Source organism: Phyllobates terribilis, unplaced genomic scaffold (genome assembly GCF_046119375.1).
Source record: "Phyllobates terribilis strain yellow unplaced genomic scaffold, ASM4611937v1 Scaffold_11__3_contigs__length_659146591, whole genome shotgun sequence".
NCBI classification, from domain to species: domain Eukaryota; kingdom Metazoa; phylum Chordata; class Amphibia; order Anura; family Dendrobatidae; genus Phyllobates; species Phyllobates terribilis.
Window position 1 is genome coordinate 483,896,331 of NW_027362771.1, and position 23,814 is coordinate 483,920,144.

The window sequence follows — 23,814 nt, forward strand, 5'->3', positions numbered from 1 at the left end:
CCAGGTAACAGGTCCTATTACCCTCATAAAGCAGCTGTCACACAGGACTCCTGTTCCAATGAAGTATTTATGAGGTGTACACAGAAAACAACCTCTAGGATGATTCCCATACTTACAGACGATTAAAAAAAAAAAGACTCGAGTGTATTAACCCTTTATATTCAGCATGTGCATATATAACCCTAACACTCCATATCCTCATATTACCTCTGCTGGATTGGTGCCCGATTCATCATTTGTGATTTATTGAAGTCACTTTTCCTTTTTTTTTTTGTCTTGTGATATTCACTCACAATATTTGCTCTAAATTCTTCAAAACGACACACAAAATCAAAAATGCTTTTTTTTCTTTTCTCTTTAATAGATTTTTGTAACTTTTCAACATCAAAAGTTGGAAATCCTTTGAGAAGTCGCAAAAATGCAGCAAATTGAAAACTTCTCCAGAAACCTTACTCCAGGAGAGGGGAACTGGAGTGACATGCGGCAAGAAAATGTGACTTTTGGTAAAAGCCGCATTTCATGAAAGTGTCTAAAACATCTGGAAAAGCAAAGCTGTTGAGGAAACATCAAAAAGGACTTAAACAAAGAAAGACAACTTAAAATGTATAGCGAATGAGACGCCGGTACTGAAGTCACTGAAGAAAGGAGCAAATTACTCCAGAAAAGTGACGAATCAGCAGTGATGAATCGGGGCCTAAGTGTTTTACACCGGCCGCTAATGACTGGTTTAGGGCTTCCCAAGGGATGTGGGTCCATTTGTAGTCAGAGCAGTCCACTTTCATTCTCCATTATAAATATGAGCGGAAGCCAATGTTAATGCTCACTTGTGAAAGCACTTAGAATAAGTGTATTACCATAAGGTTCATCTACAGAAGTGTGCTTCTCGTCTGCACTATTTCTGCATCTAGAAGGTCAGGTCAGACCAGCAGTAACATCTCATGTCCATATTCCACGGGCAGCACGATGGCTCAGTGGTTAGCACTGCAGCCTTGCAGCCCTGGGGTCCTGGGTTCAAATCCCACCAAGGACAACATCTGCAAGGAGTTTGTATGTTCTCCCCGTGTTTGTGTGGGTTTCCTCCGGGTTCTCCGGTTTCCTCCCACACTCCAAAGACTGATGGGGAATTTAGATTGTGAGCCCCAATGGGGACAGTGCCCATAATATCTGTAAAGTGCTGTGGAATTAATGACACTATATAAGTGAGTAAAATAAATAAATAAATATTTGATCCATTAGTAGCTATATAGTGACAGACAACATCACTGAAAAATATAGAGCACAATATAAATGGACGTGAAAAATGGTCATTATTTGTACTTGAGTATTTTCGTCCATACTTGAGGTCGACGTTCGTTCATGTAAACGCACTGATATCTTATTTTTATTATTTATTGTGTTATGAACTTACCAAATTAACAAAAAAATTTTTTTTTGCTAACGTCTACTAGAACAGATATAAAATAATTTGAATTTTTTTTATGGTGATCTGACAAAAAACTAAAAAAAAACATGAAACGATCAGCCATTATTGTTACGCTATCAACACTTCTGTTTTGAGCTAATTTTCACACTTTAACACCAACACCTACTGGAGTGAGAATTGCAACTTTTTAAAAAGTCACAATTCATAAATCTGGCTAAAACCTCCTGAGGACCCTGTCAGATCTCTCGAGGAAGCTGTCATTTATCAGTCAAAGTCAATCCTAGCTGTCTGCCATTCACTAATACACACTATAACCTAAATCAACTGATGGGTTGTAACTGAACAGCATTTCTGCCTTCTACAGTGATGCTTGAAAGTTTGTGAACCCTTTAAAATTTTCCATATTTCTGTATAAATTTGACCTAAAGCTGTATATTTTCACACAAGTACCAAAAGTAGATAAAGTTCCAAATCAAAGGAGTCAAAAATATTAGACTGTCATTCTTTTCATTGATGTAAAATGAGAGTCCAGTGTTTTCAATCAATACGATGATAATCAGGTGTGAGTGACCGGTTTTATTTAAAGTACAGGGATCTATCAATGTCTGATCTTCACAACACAATTGTGGAAGTGTGTCTAGGAACCTGGGGAACTTAAAAAGAAAGCTGTTGATTATCATAAGACTGGAAAGCATTACAAAACAATCTATAAAAGTTTGCACCTCCCCATCTAATCAGTCAGATGTGTACAAATTGAGGAGATTCAAGGCCACTATTACCCTCCCAAGGAGTGATTGACTAACAAAGATCAAGGTGTATAATAGTCCATGAGGACACAAAAGAACCCAAGGTAACATCTAAGCAACTAAAGGCCTCTCTCACATTAGCTAATGTTAATACTCATGAGTCCACTAAATAAAAATAGTATGCATGGCCGGATTGCAAGGAGGAAAACCAGTGCTAGGCTTTATGACGTTTGCTGCCCATTTGCAATTTGATAAAGATCACGTGGACAAGCTGGAAAGCTATTGGTGAAATGTTTTGTGGACGGATGGGATCCAAATAGAGATTTTTGGTTTAAATGAGAAGTGTTATGTTTGGAGAAAGAAATATACTGTATTACAGCATAAAAACCTCGTACTATCTGTGAAACACAAATGGTAAGTAATATCATGCTTTTGGCCTGATTTGCTACATCTGGGTCAGGACAGCTTGCCACCATTGATGCAAGAATGAATTCTGAATTTTATCAGCAAATCTAGAGGGAAAAGGTCAGCACATCCTATAGAAATGTTGTGGAAGGGCTTGAAGCGAGTAGTTCATGGGAGAAATCCCACCACTATAACGGAGGTGAAGCTGTTTTATAGGGAGGAATGGGCTAAAATTCCTCCAGCTGATGTACAGACAGGACTAATCCACAATTACCGGAAACATTTAGATGCACAAGATCACACCACACACACTAACCGCAAAGGTTCACATACTTTTACCACTCACAAACATGTAATATTAAACGGTTTTCCTGAATAAAAAATAGACAAAAGGCTAATATTTGCAACTAACTTGTTTAACTTTTTCTTTTTATCTATTTTTTAGGTGAAAATCTGATATGGTGTTAGGTCACATTTATGCAGAAATATGTGAAATTCTGAAGGGTTCACAAATGTTCAAGCACCACTGTAAATATCAAGCAAAATCAAGTATTGTTACACCAGCCGAACCCTTCATTACACTATTTATCACAGTTCTACATGAGAGCTGTACATTTTATTCCAAAAAGGGAACTGATCAAGCTACGGAGAGGTAGCAAAGTTAAAGATTTTAATTTTTTGAAAAACATTTTGCCGATTTTTTATAACAGGATCTTCTCTGATATTTGTCTCGCAAAATGTGTGTAAGATGTTGTTTAAATAGAGACCTAAAAGGGGCTTCCACAAATGTGGAGTTAAAGGGGTGGTCTAATACCTGTAATGCTCTTTATTAAATATCTGTCTGTAAGCCCCAACCACTTTTGGAATTTGCTTTATTAAAAAATTCAGAACCATTCTACCTATACAGTAAATCCCTCTATGTGCTTTTTTTTTTTTTTTTTAACCCCTTTACTGCATGTGAAATTTTGTTTTAGGCAAGTCTCCAACTGGACATTGCAGGAGGATGGGGCTGCGGTCACTTCTCCCTTCTACAGTACAGACCAAAAGTTTGGGCACACCTTCTCATTTAAAGATTTTTCTGTAATTTCATGACTATGAAAATTGTACATTCACACTGAAGGCATCAAAACTATGAATTAACACATGTGGAATTATATATTTAACAAAAAAGTGTGAAACAACTGAAAATATGTCTTATATTCTAGGTTCTTCAAAGTAGCCACCTTTTGCTTTGATGACTGCTTTGCACTCTCTTGGCATTCTCTTGATGAGCTTCAAGCGGTAGTCACTGGAAATGATCTTCCAACAATCTTGAAGGAGTTCCCAGAGATGCTTAGCATTTGTTGGCCCTTCTGCCTTCACTCTGCGGTCCAGCTCACCCCAAACCATCTCGATTGGGTTCAGGTCTGGTGACTGTGGAGGCCAGGTCATCGTGCGTAGCACCCCATCACTCTCCTTCTTGGTCAAATAGCCCTTACACAGCCTGGAGGTGTGTTTGGGGTCATTGTCCTGTTGAAAAATAAATGATGGTCCAACTAAACGCAAACCGGATGGAATAGCATGCCGCTGCAAGATGCTGTGGTAGCCATGCTGGTTCAGTATGCCTTCAATTTTGAATAAATCCCCAACAGTGTCACCAGCAAAGCACCCCCACACCATCACACCTCCTCCTCCATGCTTCACGGTGGGAACCAGGCATGTAGAGTCCATCCGTTCACCTTTTCTGCGTCGCACAAAGACACGGTGGTTGGAACCAAAGATCTCAAATTTGGACTCATCAGACCAAAGCACAGATTTCCACTGGTCTAATGTCCATTCCTTGTGTTCTTTAGCCCAAACAAGTCTCTTCTGCTTGTTGCCTGTCCTTAGCAGTGGTTTCCTATCAGCTATTTTACCATGAAGGCCTGCTGCACAAAGTCTCCTCTTAACAGTTGTTGTAGAGATGTGTCTGCTGCTAGAAATCTGTGTGGCATTGACCTGGTCTCTAATCTGAGCTGCTGTTAACCTGCGATTTCTGAGGCTGGTCACTCGCATAAACTTATCCTCAGAAGCAGAGGTCTGCCTTTCCTGGGGCGGTCCTCATGTGAGCCAGTTTCTTTGTAGTGCTTGATGGTTTTTGCAACTGCACTTGGGGACACTTTCAAAGTTTGCCCAATTTTTCGCACTGACTGACCTTCATTTCGTAAAGTAATGATGGCGACTCGTTTTTCTTTACTTAGAATTTGTATTATGGCAAGAAAAAAGCAGCTAACAGTCTATTCAGTAGGACTATCAGCTGTGTGTGCACCAGACTTCTGCACAACACAACTGATGGTCCCAACCCCATCTATAAGGCAAGAAATCCCACTTATTAAACCTGACAGGGCACACCTGTGAAGTGAAGACCATTTCTGGTGACTACCTCTTGAAGCTCATCAAGAGAATGCCAAGAGTGTGCAAAGCAGTCATCAAAGCAAAAGGTGGCTACTTTGAAGAACCTAGAATATAAGACATATTTTCAGTTGTTTCACACTTTTTTGTTAAGTATATAATTCCACATGTGTTAATTCATAGTTTTGATGCCTTCAGTGTGAATGTACAATTTTCATAGTCATGAAAATACAGAAAAATCTTTAAATGAGAAGGTGTGTCCAAACTTTTGGTCTGTACTGTATGTCAGGAACAGGATATCATCAGAGAGCAGTGCTGCGGCCACAGCTTCTGTCACTGCCGCCCCCCAATGACGTCCTGTTCTGGGGGGTGATGGATAAGTAACTGTAGCCACACTTCATCTGTGCCTTCATCTTCAATGGCCATCGCGAGTCACTACTTCTGACATTGCTGTCTCTATCCCTGAAATGAGACATCAGGAGGCGGGCATAAAAGCAGGGCACATGACAACCTCAAACAAATCATCAGGGTGCAGAGATGGAAGCAGGGTGAGTGACATCAGCACCATCAAATGAGGACGATTTATTTGAGGGTGGCGATGGTGTCACTTAATTGCTTCCATCACCTCCTTATGATGACTCATTGCAGGAAAAGTGACGGTGGTGTCAGAGACAGGGACTGTGGTGGTAGCCACTGAAGATGCAGTTGGCGGGCACAGGATTACAGCAGGGGACAAGCTGTGGTAAGTTACCTCAGTGCCACCCCCAATGATGTCCAGTTTCAGGAGGGTTAATAGAAGCTGTGGGGAAGTGACTACAGGACCAGCCTCCTGTGACGTCCCTTTTGAGACTCCCCTCAAATAAAATGCCACAGGAACTAAGAAAAAAATGGTATATAGGGACTAGCTATATAGGGAGAACAGCAGGTAATTTTATAATAAAAGAAAATTATAAAAGTGATAAGGACTTAAAGATAAATAAATAATAATAAAAAAAAAAAATCTATTTTTTATAAAAAGGCATTTCTAGGTATCGGATGACCTCTTTAATGAATATATTTTATGGGAAAAAACCCTTAATGGGGTTGCATGAAAGTAGAAAAATATGGCGGCTTTCTTACAACAGTGCCACTCTTTTCCATGGGTTTTGTCTGGTATTGCAGCTCTGTCCCATTCAAATGGGCACGGTGGTTTCAACAAACTTTGCATAAATCAATAGTACAAGCGAATAGCAGAAACTTTGTTATACATCCTATTAGTGGAAAATATATCTTTCCCCGCTTAGGAGTCACTTCTCATCCTACCCCTGCTTTCAGAACTCATCATTCACTCTAAAAACAGTGGAAATCTTGTTACAGCTGCCTATTAAGTTTATGGTGAATAATGAGGAGGGGAAGGGAGAGAGATCATGGGTGTTAAATCAATTAAGTGGTGTAAAGCTGATCAGAGATCTCTCATGCTGCAGGATGCTGCTTTGTCACATCTCGCAGGCAACACCACAAGCACATATATTAAAAGCAAAGGGACTCACAACAACAAATTCCCATATGAGTTATAAACATAAGGGTAAGAGATTATATGTATACATTTAATAGGTAAAAAAAGTGCCTAGTATTCCTTGGCAAACTGCCCTACTATTAGAAAGCACGACACCTCACAATATAACAATATGGTGCCCACACATGTCTAAATCCCCAAATGCCCAATCTAGTCTAACAGATATAATAAAGTGCAAAAAAAAGTGCTTAAAGAGACTTAGGGTTTAAAGAATAATGAAATGTCAACCATCAATGGACATGATGCACGGGTATAACATCGGTAAATAGTGGAACTCTATATAAAAGGGGAAGAGAGGGGGCTAGCCTTGCCCTAATGTCTTACCGTGCCTTGCTGCGGAGGTTGGCACCCTAATGTTAAACGGTATGGCGCCCCCAAAATGGTTGACATTTCATTATTCTTTAAAACCCAAGTCTCTTTAAGCACTTTTGTCACTTTATTATATCTGTTGTTAGACTAGATTGGGCATTAGGCACCATATTGTTATATTGGGAGGTGCCGTGTTTTTTCATAGTAGGGCAGTTTGCCAAGGAATATTAGGCACTTTTTACCTACTAAATATACACATATAGATAATCTCTTACCTTTATGTCGGGTTTATAACTCGTATGGGGATTTGTTGTAAGTCCTTTTGCTTTTAATATATTAATAAAAGGTAATCTTTAGGGGTCTTTTTTTGCTCTTTGGTTTTCTAGTACATGAGACCCTGCTCTCTATTTGATTAATAGGTTTGTTTCTTAGACCACAAGCACATCCCTGGTGTAAAAAGTCACGATTGTAGGACTGACCTGGACTTACCGGAGACAGTGCACAGATCCGATACCACCAGCCCTATGCTGATGCCAACTTACATTACTTACCAACAAAAAAAAAACCCTCAAATTAAATTAAAGAATAACCGTCGTTTTGTGATTTCATAAATCAATAGTACACATGAAAATAAGCAATTCTGTAATGCATCTTATCAGAGAAAGCTGCTTTTGTCTCCTCCTGAACTGATCATTCACTCTTGATTATTCAGTGAAAACTAACAGATGACAGTTGGTGCTTTTAAGTTTCTATGTAGAGGGTGGAGGAGGAAGGAGGGGCTAGAGGCTCCTGAAGAGACAGTTAAAGTTTTGCATTGAACTTTATAAGCACCAACTGTCATCTCTTTCAGAAATGGGAAAATTTGTTTTAACTGCAGACAGATTTTACCTGAGAATGAATGATCAGTTCAGGAGGAGAAACAAGCAGAATTCTCTACGATATATTACAAAGTTCCTTATTTCCACATATACTAATGATTTAAGAAAAAAAACTCTAAGAAATAGGTTTCTTTTTATATCTGTAAAAGCCAATATAAAAAGAAAAACATACAGAACAACACTGGTGTAAAAGTCTAAAAAGACTTTATCCATGAAAGTCAATCAATTACAATCTAAGTCTGAAGAAATGACCATACTTCACAATAAATAGAAAATATAGCTTTTATTCTGACATAACCATCCGGAGGTAATTGCAGACATTTCAGAGATGACTTATTGCACCGTCTGCCATTATGTATGACAGATAACAATTCCTAGAAGATGCATATCTACAATTGATTGTCTGAACATGTCCTTAGATCACAATCCTTTGGGCCAGAGCTCCGGGCAGACAGCAATCCATAGAAGAAGTAATGCGCTGCCCTGCCAAGCTTCCCTTGCCCTTCCTGCAATAGTCTGGTAATGTAATAGAACACAGTGGTGGAATAAAGCAATTGCCATGTACTAAAATATAATTATCTGCATTAAAAATGGCAAACTCTACTATGGTAAGAAGAAAACAGGCTCTCCTCCTCCTCTTCCTCCCCTCTATTTGGGTCTTAAAGGGAAAATAATTGAAGTCTATAGCAAATCCCACTCTTACAAGTGACTACAAAAGGAAGAACAGGTCTCGGCTTGTCGCATGCTCCGTGCTCAGTGCAAGCTGTTGATGTGCAGTGTATAAAATGCCCAGGGCTCGGGAATATATATTACTCCAGGATATTTCTTGCGCAGGATTTTGTCATTCCACAACCATACAATCCACACGGCAATGAGAAGCAAAGTGACGGAAAATGAGAGGAGCAAGAAAAGGCCATTACTGTCCAGGCGCAGGCCTTTTCGCTTCTGGTGCAAGATGAGAGCAAGCATTGCAAAGAAGGTGAATATGAAGATGATGAATATTTGCCCTTCAGTCACCAGGTACCTGTAAGAAATAGCACAGGAAAACTAAGTCAGATGCTCCATATTCAGATTTATTTCATGACTCAGTAGTAGATCTCCCCGGACATCTCACAACTGGTGATTTGTAGAAATTTGGATCTGAGACCCAATTTTATTATGTGTACTGTATAGTTTAGCCAAGAAGCAATCGTGTAGAATACATGAAGAATATCAATTTATTAGCAGTAAAGCTATAGAAGATACTTGCCAGTAATACAGGCTGCTTGGGAGCAGCAATGACCAGGCGGATAAAGGCATCTCACTTTCCCGTTTCACAGTCGTAAAGCAGCCAGAGAAGTAAATGAACAGGATGAGAAAAAATGGAATATACCTAAGGAAAAATACAACAATTAATGACATTTTATACAGGTTTACAAAGTGAAGGCTCTGAGCCCCACTGAAAAACTAAAGGAAGTCTATGCTCTGTGCTGATCCAGAGGCCTCATAAAATTAATAGAAAAATAAAAAAATTACCAAATAAAAACAAAACATATCTGTCACCGCACTTTCACCTAGGATATGGATTAAAGCGAATCTGTCAGTAGGATCAACCCTCCTAAACTATATGACCATGTAGTTCATAGGAAGCTGAATGACATAATACCTTGATATCTGCGATCCGATGTCTTATTCCTGAGAAATCAACATTTTTCTTATATGTAAATGAGCTGTTCAGTGCTATGGGCCGGACATAGATCTCCCTGAGAATCTGCCTCCACAGATTATTTTAAATGAAAGGGGAGTTACCAGTGTGAGACATGTAATGACTGACAGTCTGCTCTCCTGATCTACATGTCTCACACTGGTAACGCCGCCTTTCATTTATAATAATCTCTGGAGGCAGAATCTCAGGGAGATCAATGTCTGGACCATAGATCTTAAGAGCTCATTTACATAATAGAAAACCATGGATTTCTTTGGAATAAGACATCAGATCGCAGATATCAAGGTATCATGTTATTCAGCTCCCTATGACTTTCATGCTCATATAGACAGCTCAGGAGGGTTGATCTACTGACAGATTCCCTTTAAGATATGTGGCTAAAAGGCTTGCTCTAGGCAGTTGCATGTAGGGAGAAAAAACAAAAAACAAAACCCCACTTCCATTAAAGAATTATGAAAAATGGGAAGATTTTTTTTCCCCAGATACAGAAGCATAATTGACCAGGGGTTGGGTCTGCTATAGCAGCTCTATTGGCGTAAATGAGGCTGAACTGCAACACCAGACACATACGGTCTCTACAAAAACAATTCTCTAACCATGGACAAACCCTGTAGTTTATTAAAAAAAAATGTGTTAATAGACATTAGAAACTCAGGGACTTTTTTAATCAACATTTTTGGTAGTGGAAAAGTAAACATATAAATGCAATAATGAATCAGGTTCTGTCTTTTTTTTTCTACTTTTTGGTGTTTGCGCCATATTTTTCTTTTAAATTGCAATTTTTTTTAAAAGTCTATTTTATATGTGTTCGCCGTTATTTTTCATATTTGTCATTGTGGGTGGAGTTTGGGGTTTCCAAATGCTTTAGCAGATTCATGAATTCCAACTTTTTTTTTTAGAAGTTAAAATTTTTTTTTTGCGCAAATATACTCCCCTCTTGGGTGATTTTATAGACGCCTGAAATATTTGTGACATTTTCGCAGAACATGCGAATTTTTGCTCTAAAAAAGTTGCAAACAAAAGGTTAATAAAAAAAAATAAAGAGAATTTTCGATTTTGTGCAAAATTCAGGAATCACTAGCACCATTTTGAAGAATATGGTGAAAAAACGTCAAATATCACGAAAAAAAAAAAAGAAGTGGTTAAAAAAACAACAACCCACAAATGATGTATCAACCCCATAGTTTTTATTCACTTGTCTTAATTCCTGTTGGTTAATTCAAATCATGTAATGGCATTTACACAGCATCACTAAATCTAGATGAGACCTGTATCACTCTAACACACACTTATCTTCCTAAGTGACGCGAACAATGGGGAAACTTTAGCCATACAAATACTCCAGTTTTCTGGCGTAACTGCATTGTATAGAATGACATTCATGCTGAAGTTCCCAAATTTTACCAACATTTCCATCAAAAGGAGAAGTGACTGTCAAGTCAAGAATTATTTTTCTTCTTCTACTTTGGAAACTAACAATTTGGGGCACAAGGAACCAGGCACACTGGAATTCCAGGCCTACTGCCAAGCACCAGTATGTATGAAGAGATGAGCTCAGATATCGCTGGTGAAACAAACTTGGTGTCATTTCTTACCACATGGAGTGACCCAAGTACTCGTCATAGTAGTACAACAACTCAAAAGAGTCCATCTGGAAGGTAAAGGAAGAAAGTAAGAGGCGCGGAGCAGTACATGACAATGGCATAAGGCACAGACAGAAGTCCCGATTCCCATACTATATAATGCACGAGATACATTTTATATTGACTGATTACTTTTTGGGCTGCCGAACCCCTTTCCCAGTTTACCCCTCTGCCTTCTCACCAGGGTGGTGGGCCGTAGATTCTGCATTATTGGGTTGTCCCGCACAGACAGATGAAGTTGGTATCCGCTGAAGATCAACCTGTGATTGACAGAATCTCCCACCAGGTGAATACTGGCCCCCATGACAAACATCATAATGCTGATGTAGATCACAGAGTTAGGGAGGGTCTTTGGAGATCTTTCTATCAACTGCAAAAGATACAAGAAGTAGATGTGTTTCTAATAAATATAATGCAAGTTACATGAGATATATTCCATTGTATCTACGACTGCAAACCCCAGAGATTTACACGGCTTCTCCAGATCCGAGAGAAGTCATACAAGCCATAAGGTATAAAACTCCTGACTTATGTTACACCAGTAATTATATAGACTACTAATGATGGTAATTAGGGGTCAAGAAAGGCTTTAAAGGGATTGTCCACTTTTGTTAAGATGCATTAAATATGTATGGTACAGTCCCTTCCCTAATGGACAGAAGTCTTGTAACCCAGCACTAGAAACCCCGCTGCACTGCAGGAGAAAAAGAAAAAAGGATGCTGGAACAATAGTAACTAGCTTTATTTCCTGAGAGTGAAAGCACACCGAGTATGCATCAGAAAAGCCAATTGTCATATGTTCAGTGAGTATGCATTGGTGGTCTGTCAGCAAGCTCTGCTCCAATGTCTATCTGAATATCAGCAAAAAGAGACAGACTGAGAATATGCCAGCTGTCTATACCAACACATACTCTGTGTGTACTATCTCCTTGCCAGTGTTCAGAGAGGCTGTGGAGCAGAAGCGCACTGACAGACCACCAGCAAAAAGAGAGAACACATTGAGGAATAGGACAGTCATGGGAGCAGTAGGACAGTCAGGGAAAAGCAGGCCAGAACACCAGCAAAGAAAGGACAGTCGGAGCAGTAGGACAATCAAGGGAAAGCAGGACAGACCACCAGCAAAGAGAGAGAGGACACACTGAGCAATAGGACAGTCAGGGGAGAGCAGGACAGACCACCAGCAAAGAGAGAGGACAGTAGGAGCAGTAGGACAGTCAGGGGAAAGCAGGACAGACCACCAGCAAAGTCAGGGGAGAGCAGGACAGACCACCAGCAAAGAGAGAGGACAGTAGGAGCAGTAGAACAGTCAGGGGAGAGCAGGACAGACCACCAGCAAAGAGAGAGGACAGTAGGAGCAGTAGGACAGTCAGGGGAAAGCAGGACAGACCACCAGCAAAGTCAGGGGAGAGCAGGACAGACCACCAGCAAAGAGAGAGGACACACTGAGCAGTAGAACAGTCATGGGAGAGCAGGACAGACCAACCCGGCCACTAATCACATTCTGTTTCCATCAAGCAGGGGCAATGAAACAAGCAGGAGGCATAGACAGGACAGCAGAACACAACAGTGCACTGATCCATTTTCAGTGATGATATACCACTTGCAACATCACTGTGCATGGAGAAAAAAAACAAAACACAAAGCATAACAATGAACTGGAAGTGAGGCTAACAAGGTAGCAGTAGAGAATCTTCAAACAAGTATTATTTAGAAAAATGCTTCGCTTTTAAAGATAGTTAATTAGAAACACGGTTTAGGTATTGGAAAACCCTTTCAGATGTTCACATTAAATAAAATTACTATTGTTCCAGCACCGTTTGGCATACACAACTTCTTTCCTCTGCAGCTCTTCCGGGTACCTAGTCCCGACTGCTATCTATTTGGCATTGACTCGAGGCTCTAGCACTGGGACTGGCAGCAGCAGCGGAATTAATCAATTTACATATAGTACACTAAAAGGATGTGTTTCTTCGCACAATACAGAGGTGAATTGGCCACTATCAGAGGGGATCAAATCCTGTAAATTTCTGCATTCACTAGTTGTGACTGCAGATTGCGGAATCCTGACAAGTTATACTGTGCACACTGTTGGGATTCTGCTCTCTTTCTTGCTCGAGTGGCTGTCATATGGCCGCGAGTATGTAATTTTCATTCTGGCTGTCACATACTAATGACCTCTCAATACAACATTGAGAGAAGAAGGAAAATTTGCTAGTCAGCACGAGACTACAACTATGCAGAGCGCATACTTTCGGGCATGTGATGATCACTTGAGCAAGCAACAGAGCGGAATACGGACAGTGTGTGCATTGCAAAGTGTCAGGATTCTGCAATTTGAAGTCATGTTTAGTGACTGCAAATATGCAGCTGAAGCCCAGAAAACCCTTTTAATGCATATGCGACGTTAAAGGGGTTATCCAGGACTTTTACATTGATGCCCTAGCCATAGGCTAGGTCATCAATATCTAATCTGTGGTGATGCGACACCCAGCACCCCCCCCCCCCCCATCACCTGTTTCAGGGGCTGGTGGCGGCTGGAAATGATTAGTTGTGGACCTACACAGCAAAGCTCTGTCAATGGCATAGTGGCCACGGCCAGGTACTGCACATCCTCCTCATATTGGAATCAACAGGGGATGGATGTGCAATACTCGGCCCGGGGCCACTGTAATATTGATGGCGCTCCCCAACTGAGCATTTCTGAACATTGGGAACAGTTGATCACCGGGCGTGTCGGGTGTCACACCCCCACAGATCAAATATCAATGGGCTATACTAAGGATAAGCTATCAATTTAAAAGTCCTAGACAAGCCCTTTAAATTGCACACATATTACCAAATAATGTGCCAACTACTGTAAACAGTTTTACATTTAGCTGCTGTAAAAAAATAAAATGACACAAAAAAAAAAGCGACCCTCTGTAAGGATATAGGGAGTTGAATAAATTGCAATTTTCCAAAGACGTTATTAATGAAACCCCTCATTGTAATGCAAAAAACGACTGTCACAATAAAACAATGCACAAATATCATCTTATAATCTGATGATCGCTATATTCCCAGCAGCCCTTTGCTTTACTTAGTATATACAGATTTAGATTTCACAAATTCATATTTCATGCATTTCTATGCGGCAGGAAGGATGAGGCCCCTCTCTATGATGGTCCCGGTTCCCTCGAGCCCTGAGTACTATTAATCCCATTTCACCTTCAGCAGTAACAGCGGAGTTATAATGTTATAAGCCATATGGAAGTAGTCGCCTGCACTGGGTTTATTCAATGGGAACCAATCCAAGGGAAGGATAATCTGCAGAGAGAACAGAAAACATGACTTCACTAATAAATCACTTGAGCTCCGGTTGCAAAGGAAAGGCTACATCTGGAGCTCAGCAAGGCGCTGCGCATTCAGCCCTGTATGGGGAAAATCTAACATTTCCAATCATTTGTGAACACCAAGCAGAAAATGCATCAAGCAAGAAGGATAAGCGATGTTACCAAGTGGTGAAGAAGAGAGCAAAACATACAAAGTTACACCGGATAATGTGAAATTTATCAATAGTATACTGGGAAATATCAAGAGAGGATGGAGAAGTGATCATCAGACCAGAAATGGAAAACTACAGATACTGTACAATGTCCGTACGGCACAATCCCAAGTCCAACCAAGCAGAAAAAGTCCACTAATACCTGATCACGGTAGGTTGCCTGATCATGGTGAACAGACAGACATTTCTTCTCAAACATCAAAAGGGGCTATTTTATGGTTTAGTGAAGGTCAGCACTGGCCACGATTTCCAAAATCAACAGTGGAGATCAAAGGGACTCAAATCCTTGGAAATAGAAGGTGCAGAGTGGGGATACAGGTCAGGCTTCTACCTCCTCATAATCAGCCCTACAGTATTAAAGAAGCACTCCTATTAAGTGTTTTATTAATTAATTGTGTATGTAATGTAGTGTGAGTGTATTAATATACTCACCTACCTTTGTTCTCTCTGGGATCCAGCGCAGTTCTGCTCCTCTTCTCAGTGACATCACTGCTCTGCAGACTGTTCAGGTCACGCTGCGCTCTGCGTGACCCGGAAGGGACTTTTACAATGGAAATCTAAGGAGCGTCAGATTAAGACTCCATAGGTGTACATTGTAAAAGAGACTTCTGGCTCACACATACAAAATAGAGTGATCTGGAGAGTCTGAAGAGTGGTGATGTCACTGAGAAGAGGAGCAGAACGGCGCTGGATCCTGAAGAGAGCAGCAGTTGGTGAGTATATCAATACACTTACACTACATTACATGCACAGATTTAATGAATAAAAACTTAATGGGAGTGATTCTTTAATAATGCTCAAGAGCAGAAAGAAAGACAAGTAGCTCGCTGCCATACAGTGATGGAAGCAAACAGCAGCCCTGATCTCAGGCTTCAAGGAATAGGCCATCAAAAAATTAACTCAATTTAAAATCAGGCTTCAAAATTATTTTTTTTTTGTTTTCCATATCACTATGTGTATAAAAAAAACAAACAAAAAAAAAACAGATCTTGCAATTGTCACAAGGCTCACCTCCTTCTCCCTTCGGTGACGTTTGCCCAGATTAGAGCATGATCAGATAACACTTCTATAGAAACAAATAGGGTATGAGTCGGTCTGTCTATTGATGCTAAATTTCCATGTGAAGAAATAGAAGTAGGAGTCTAATATTAAAAATTTTTTTTTTTTTACTTTTTATGGTAGATAATGTGTTTTTTTCCCATCTATCAAAAATGTTAATATAAATGCTTTTAAAATAAAACCCTGATTTAAACAATAGGTAATTTTCTGAGGACACATTACCTCTAAGTGGATTCACTTGGTCATTCTCCCTCGGGGACATGTTAGAGAAAAAAAAAATGTTGTAAAGAGCATATGGCTGATGGCAGGTGTGCTTTAAATTAATTAGCACCACTAAGGTAACATGCACCAGGTCACCCCATCCCGAGAGCCTCATGTTACCGTACAGGATAATGTGACATAGCAGCAAACCTTTCACAGCTCACGCTTCCTAGTTCTTCCACCTTTCTGAAGGATAGTCTAACATTGGGAACGCCTTATTGTAACCATCAGGGCTGTGGAGTCGGTAAGCCAAACCTCCAACTCCTCAATTTCCATGACTCGGACTCCCTCATACATGGCTCATGTTTATGTGATAAATTTACTGTAGCACAGATTCATCTCCGCTAAAAGTCTAGACCCTTTGATCAAGAATAGGACATTTCATAACTTTCCCAAATTCTTATGAGAAAATATTCCCCACAAACTGCATTGAATTACTGTACCCAATTTATTATATATTTTAGGAGTCGGGAGTCGGTCCATTTTATACCGACTCCACCAAAATGGGCTCCGACTCCACAGTCCTGGTAACTATCTTCTCCTAATTCCTACCAGTTCATCACCGGCCACCAATCTACTGCACAAATGGGCCCTTGATGTATGTCCTTGGGGGAAGGAAACCCTAAATATTAGCCTTTATTGGATATGCATTAAAGCATCAGCAGTGAATATATACAGTTGAAACCAGAAGTTTACATACACTATATAAAAATACACATATGCATGTTCTTCTCAATATCTGACATATCAGAATAAACCTTTCCCGTTTTAGGTCAATTAGGATTACCATAATTTTTAATATTTGCTAAATGCCAGAATAATGAGACAGAGAATGTTTTAAGGCATTTTTAATTACTTACAGCAAAGTCAAAAGTTTACATACATTTCATTAGTATTTGGTACCATTGCCCTTAAACTGAATGACTTGGGTCAAACGTTTGGGATATCCTTCCACAAGCTTCTCACAATAGTTGGTCAGAGTTTGGGCCCATTCCTCTTGACAAAACTGGTGTAACTGATCCAGGTTTGTAGGTCGCCTTGCTCGCACCTGCCTTTTCAGCTTTGCCCTTACATTTTCAATAGGATTGAGATCAGGGCTTTGTGATGACCACTCCAAAACATTGTTATCCTTAAGCTACTTTGTTACCATTTTGGCAGTATGCTTCGGGTCATTGTCCATTTGGAAGACCGATTTCCGCCCAAGCTTGAACTTCCTGGCTGATGTCTTGAGATGTTGCTTCAGTATTGCCACATAACCTTCTTTTCTCATGATGCCATTTATTTTGTGAAGTGCACCAGTCCATCCCGCAGCAAAACAACCCCACAACATGATACTGCCATCCCCGTGTTTCACAGTTGGGATGGTGTTTTTAGGCTTCCAAGCTTCTCCCTTTTTCCTCCAAAAGTAACGATGGTCATTATGCCCAAAAAGTTCAATTTTAGTTTCATCAAACCACAGGACATGTCACCAAAAATTAAGGCCTTTGTTCTTGCGTGCATTTGCAAACATTAATCTGACTTTTTTATGTTTCTTTTGGAGTAATGGCTTCTTCCTGGCAGAGTGGCCTTTCAGCCCATGTTGATACAATCATCATTTCACTGGATATTGCCACAATCTTACCAGCTTCCGCCATCATCTTCACAAGGTCTTTTGCTTTTGTCCTTGGGTTGATATGCACATGTTGGACCAAAGCACGTTCATCTCTGGGACATAAAACCCGTCTCCTTCCTGAGTGCTATGATGACATAGATGACATTCCCATCTTGTTTGTACTTGTGTATAATTGTTTGTACAGATGAACGAGGCACCTTCAGGTATGTTGAAATTGTACCCAAGGATGAGCCAGACTTGTGCAAGTCCACAATTCTCTTCCTGATATCTTGGCTGATTTCGTTAGACTTTCCCATGATGCTACACAAAGCAGATGTTGCCAAAAAACCTATAATAAGCTTCCAAACATATGATATCATCATACGGGCAGTCCAGAATTGTTTAAAGGCATAGTAATCTTAGTGTATGTAAACTTTTGACTTTGCACGAAGTAATAAAAATGCATTAAAACGTTCTCTCTCTCTCATTATTCTGGCATTTGGCAAATATTAGAAATTATGGTAATCCTAATTGACCTAAAACCAGAAAGGTTTATTCTGATTTCATGTCAGATATTGAGAAAAACATACATATGTGTCTTTTTATATAGTATATGTAAACTTCTGGTTTCAACTGTAAAGAAAAGTTTCACTGTTCTGTTGGACAGAAACGGGGCAAGCGGTAAAGAGTTTTGATCCTTGTGATAAAATGTTTCTCCACAAATGTGTTAAGGGAAAAGTAATCCCTAATACTGCATCCCCACAGCAGCCTGCGGCCCAGGGGTCTCCGATAAAAATGTGTCATAGGGCAGAAAGTGTTTTCCTCACGGGCCCTTGTACAGATAGTGACATTGTATCCTTGACATTTCTGCATAAATTTGGCCTAAAATTGCATCAGATTTTCACACTAGTCCTAAAAGTAGATAAAGAATCAAATCAAGCAAAGGAGTCAAAATATTAGACCATGTAGTAATATTTCTATTGAGGAATATTAGCCAATATCAGTATCTGGTGTGACCCCCTTCTGCAGCAATAACTGCATCTAAGAATTTCCGATAATTGTTGATTAGTCCTGCACATAGGCTTTAACGAATTTTATACCATTTCTCCCTAAGAAACAGCTTCAACTCTTAATGTTAGTGGGTTTTCTCCCATGAACTTCTCGCTTCAGGTCCTTCCACAGCATTCTATACGATTAAGGTCAGGGCTTTCACTTAAAGAATAAAGTTTTGGAATGGTTAACTATTCTTTTATAGAAAGACTTGTGTGCTTTGGGTAGTTGTCTTGTTGAATGACCCACGTTCTCCTGAGACTCACCTTATGGACAGATGTGCTATTCCTTTAGATTTTACGGATACAATTTAGAATTCATTGTTCCATCAGTGATGACAAGCTGTAAAGGCTCAGATGCAGGAAAACAGGCCCAAACTATGATACTACCCCCATTGTGTTTCACAGATGGTATGAGGTTTTTATTTCTCCAAACAGCACGCTTCTCATTTGAACCAAAAAGCTCTATTTTGGTACCAACTGTCCACAAAACGTTTTTCCAATAGCCTTCTGACTTGTTCAGATGATCTTTAGTAAACTACAGACGACCAGCAATGTTCTTTTTGAAGATCAGTGGCTTTTTTCTTACAATACTATCTTTCTCCATATCATTGTTGTTCAGTGTTCTCCTAATGGTGGACTTATGAATGTAAACATTAGCTAATGTAAGAGGCCTTTAGTTGCTTAGAGGTTACCTTGGGTTTCTTTGAGACCTCACAGACTATTATACGCCTTGCTCTTGGAATGACTTTGTTGACGGTTTCGTTGATGTCACGAACACAGCCCACTCACGGCCCATGTGACTCCGATGTTACTGCAAAGGGTTACTCTGCTTTTCACACTTATGGTACTTGTCCACTCAACCATTGCAATAGGCTAACAATGAGCTAAGCCAGGACACACATCCACACTATACTCATTGCTGCCACCTTTTGCAGTTTTGTTAGGCCGGCGAGATGCATATCCTGGGTAACACACTGGTACACATGCACACCCAGCTTTACACTTCTGGCACTCTGGCATATAGCTCGGCTATACTTTCCCTCTTTGAAGTTGTGGGGACATTTAGAGCGTAGATGTCAAAATCTGGCCCACAGTGTAATTATGTTTGGCCAGCAAGAAAATACCAAATGTCTACAAGAGCTGCCCCGCCGGTAAACAGCGCATGGACCGCTAATACAAATCCCACGTTTCTGGTCTGGCAAGCTCCCTGGTTACTACAAGACTGCACACCCCGTACTATAGTGTTCCTCAGCCATGATGCTCTCCCTAACCGGAATTCACCTGAGCCGGAAGGTCCTTCCTCTTCTCCCTACATCGGCGCACACTCCCCTTGTGCTCTCCCACACACCTCAGCACCCATACCATCTACTACTCCCTCTCTTCTCCACAAGCTGGGCACAGGTATGCAACTGAGCCAGTGCGTTCATGCCATGGTTTATTTTATTATTCTGTTTGCTAATATATTCTCTATTTTATTTTTTTGTACATTGTTATCCATTCCCTGTGTATTGAAAGCTTACTATTTTTGCTTACTCCCTACCATCTTGATCATTGTTTCAGTTCTGTTTATGTATTTCTGATGTTCTCTACTTCCCTATATTTCCTTCTCTGTGAGAGTCACCACATCCTTTGCATTCCCCTGTATGCTGCTATCTACCATCCCCACAACCCTAATTTCTCCTGCAGTATAGGGGGTTCTCGCTACCCTAAGCAGATTCCCCTATCCCATTTTACCCCCTCCCCTACCTTGTTTTCTGTTGTGATTAATGTTATAAATATCAAGGTTGGCCAGCGACTTTGCCCAAGTTTCTAATTTTGGCCCTCTGTGCATTTGAGTTTGTCACCCCTGATTTAGAGCAACAAGGAGCAAACTTAATCAGTTTTAGATTTAATATACAAGAGGTACAGTGCTTACAAAAAAGATGCTTCATAATGGAGGACCATCATCCCGTTTTGCTCTTAAGGCCTCCTTCACATGTCCGTGCTTCCAGTACGTGTGGTATCTATTCTTTTCACAGATCCCACACATTCCCATTATAACCTATGGTGCTGATCATGTCCATTTTTTTCCAGCAGCACGGATGACAAGGACCAATACAAGTCAACGGGTGGGTAAAAAACACGTACAGAGCATGGTTTACACAAACGTGTTTTATATGGACGTGTGAAGGAGGTCGGAGTGTTCGGGGTTTCCTCAATGTGAAGCAGTACAAGGACTAAACAGTTCTGCTGACGACGCTAAGAGCATCATTTTCGGATGTGGAATTCCTGAATTTGGTTCCTAGCTTGTATGAATTCTGTATCCTTGAACTTGTCCGCGTGACCAACATTAACGATAACGCAGCGGCAGTGACAAATAGCGAGTGACTGTGTTGGGAAAGCTCTAGTGGGCGCTCTCCTCCTGTATCTCTTTCAGTTCTATCATATTCCCAATGTATTTTCAGCACCACAGATCTCTCTCTACGCTCAACACAGGAGACGTAGCGATATAAAATGCACTTACCATAACAATCGGACGACCAAAGTCCAGAAGCCAGTTCTGCAAGGTGAAATAGAACCACAGGTCCAGGTGAAAGCGGTTATTTCTTGAATCATCATTGGAGTGAATTGCACCAAATCTGAGAAACCATCGAAAATACAATTTATTGCATGAATATGGGATATAGCTGCTTAATCACCATTAGGACTCAGTACACCTCCAACTCCAGTCACCTACCCGCTATGGCATTGGGTGTGGAGAGACACTAGCGCAGTTATTAAAGGGAGTCTATCAGTACAAAACGACTGTTCCAACCAAGCAGAGGCGATCTGTGCACCCTTGGCAGAGCAGTTTAGCGCACCTTCCCATTTATTTGTTTCCTACCTATCCCTGCCATCCTGAAACTTGATTGACAGCTGTGTCTTGACAAAACCCAGAGAAGGTCTGAGATTGATGGAAAACGAGTCGGCTAGATGGTGCACTTAACCGTTCAGCTACACCAAGCGCATGTGCTTGGTTTGAACAGTCATTTTGTACTGAGATCCCTTTTAAAGGGACTGTCAGCACAAAATGACTGTTCAAACCAAGTACCTGTTCAAACCTTCCCACCTGTTTGGGTTCCCTCAAACACTATCTTCCCCTCTTCTTTATATAAATAATTGGCCCCGCTATGAAGCACCGAGCGCCTTTTGCTGGTTTGATCAGTCATCTTGTACTGACAGAGTCACCTTTAAGTAGAACAAAATGGGAACATTGGACAATTACAACGGTGCAGCCCATTGCACCTTTTTTAGTACGTAGCTCCATATTCTGCCATGCTCTGGTGGTAGATCTGCTATGTACACTATGTACGATAAATGCTGTCACAAGAGAATGACAGCAGATTGAAAAAGCAAGTCAATTGCAAACTTGCTTATTTTCATGCTGTCTAACTGTGCCAACTTTATAACAGGAGAACACCTCTTTAAGCAAATAAGGAGATGTCGAGTAGTGAACAACCCTTTTAAAGCTTTGCCTCAGTCATATCACAGGGTGTCAGTTTTAACTAAACTCCCAATATAAGTTTTTTTGTCTTTTTACATCCTACAAAATGTTTGGGTCCTGATGTAGGTTATTCTGAATGACTGCATTCTGCATCCCTGGCATTCCTTTTTCACTTCTATGTAAACTCTGACAATCAGAGCAAAAAAATCCTGTAACATAAGCAAATTTCATAAAATTTATGACAACCCTCAAAGGGAATTTCACATTTTCAACTTTCTTCTGGTCATAAGCTTGCAATAGCTAATAGAAATAAAAATCAGTGCACCTTTTCTTGTCCAGTGCTGCCTTCCGCTGCTGCTCCTATGATTATTTACAAGCTGCAGTGGAGCCATCACGACTACAGCACATGTGACTGATGCGAATCAATGGACTCAGCGGCTTGTGCCACCTACATAGACAGAACCACTAAGCCCAGCAATTGGCTGCGGTTCTCATGTGCGCTGCTGCCAGGAGGAGTCATGTGGAGCAGCAGCAGGGAGGCAGCCCAGGAGTAGCACTGATTGTATTATTTTTAGCTATCACAAGCTCATGGGCAGAAGGAAGTTGAAAACAGAAATCCCCTGTTACATGACGGCCACATCAGACAAGACATCCTCCTGCCGTGCTGAGGAACACATCTACCAAGCCAACAGATGGGCATCTGCCAGTGCAGAGACTCCCTGGCCGGACGGCACCACAGGTGGCAGCGGTCTGGATCTTTAGTACCACATTATATTACATTACACTCAGTCATATTTACAATAGAGTGAATGCACACGACCCCTGCAGACACGGCACACAAGGCTCGCTGTGACTTCAGGTCTTGCAGTCAGCACATGCAGGGTACCACCTTCTATTAAACCCATTCTGAAGACTTTGATCTTGTAGGAGCTGTTTTGATTGATCGCAGCTTTGCAGAGGGCATTGGGCAAATCAGCCTGGCATTGATGAGGGGACTCCTTTATCATCAATACACATATGATGTGGCGCAGAGCTGGGGTCATGGCAGAGCTGGGGGGAGCGGCAGCAAAGCTCTGGAGCTGGCAGAGGGGGGAACTGGCAGAGATGGGGGAGAGGGGGCATGGCACAGATTGGGGGGACTGGCAGAGACAGGGCCATGGCACAGATTGGGGGGACTGGCGGAGCTAGGCACTAAGCATGTGCAAAAGTTGTGCGAATGTTCTGTTCCACAGAAAATAAATTCCCAAAATTTGCAAAACTTTTCCATAGAGAAAGCAGAATGCCAGTCTCTCTCATCAGTGGCATCCTGCCATACGGTATTAGTGGCTGTATAGGCCAACCTGCATGCCCACCACTGCTGTACACCGGGGGCACAGGCAGAAGTCTGCAGCAGCACCGTGCCCAGCCTCCATCACTCACACAGACGGCACAGGACAGTCACTACAGCGGGTACCTGGCCGGGGATCCCGGAGGCGGCTGCTGTCGCCGGCGCATTGCGCTCTGCATCCCGATGCTAGCGGGTCTCGGTGTGATCAGCTACGGACCAGGCACTGCTACAAGACTCCAGAGCAGCAGCCAATCAGCAGGGACAAGAGGGCGGGGTCAGACAGGGGCGGGGCCATAGCTAGAACTAATCATGTGACATGGGGACCGGTTACCCTGGTTACGGGTCGGCGCGTGCCAATGCTACTGTCGCAGGTGATTACGGTAATGCCGGAGCCTATAACATGTCGCCCGGGGCACGCCGGAGGCAGAACTCTCAGGTTGTGGTGCCCCCTGTGCCCGCCCCGTGTCCGGTGAACACCCCCCC

General features: G+C 41.3%; 1 protein-coding gene across 1 annotated transcript; it reads right to left on the reverse strand.

The window, feature by feature from the left end:
* Positions 1-7,950: 7,950 nt before the first annotated feature.
* Positions 7,951-23,620, reverse strand: CLN6 (CLN6 transmembrane ER protein). The gene is made up of 7 exons (XM_073653469.1): positions 23,458-23,620; positions 21,045-21,159; positions 14,242-14,340; positions 11,216-11,404; positions 10,987-11,042; positions 8,936-9,058; positions 7,951-8,710 (listed from the first exon to the last, which is right to left on the reverse strand). Exons 1-7 carry the CDS (start codon positions 23,508-23,510, stop codon positions 8,440-8,442), a joined length of 906 nt encoding a protein of 301 aa, XP_073509570.1. The 5' UTR covers positions 23,511-23,620; the 3' UTR covers positions 7,951-8,439.
* Between the last annotated feature and the right edge of the window lie 194 nt (positions 23,621-23,814).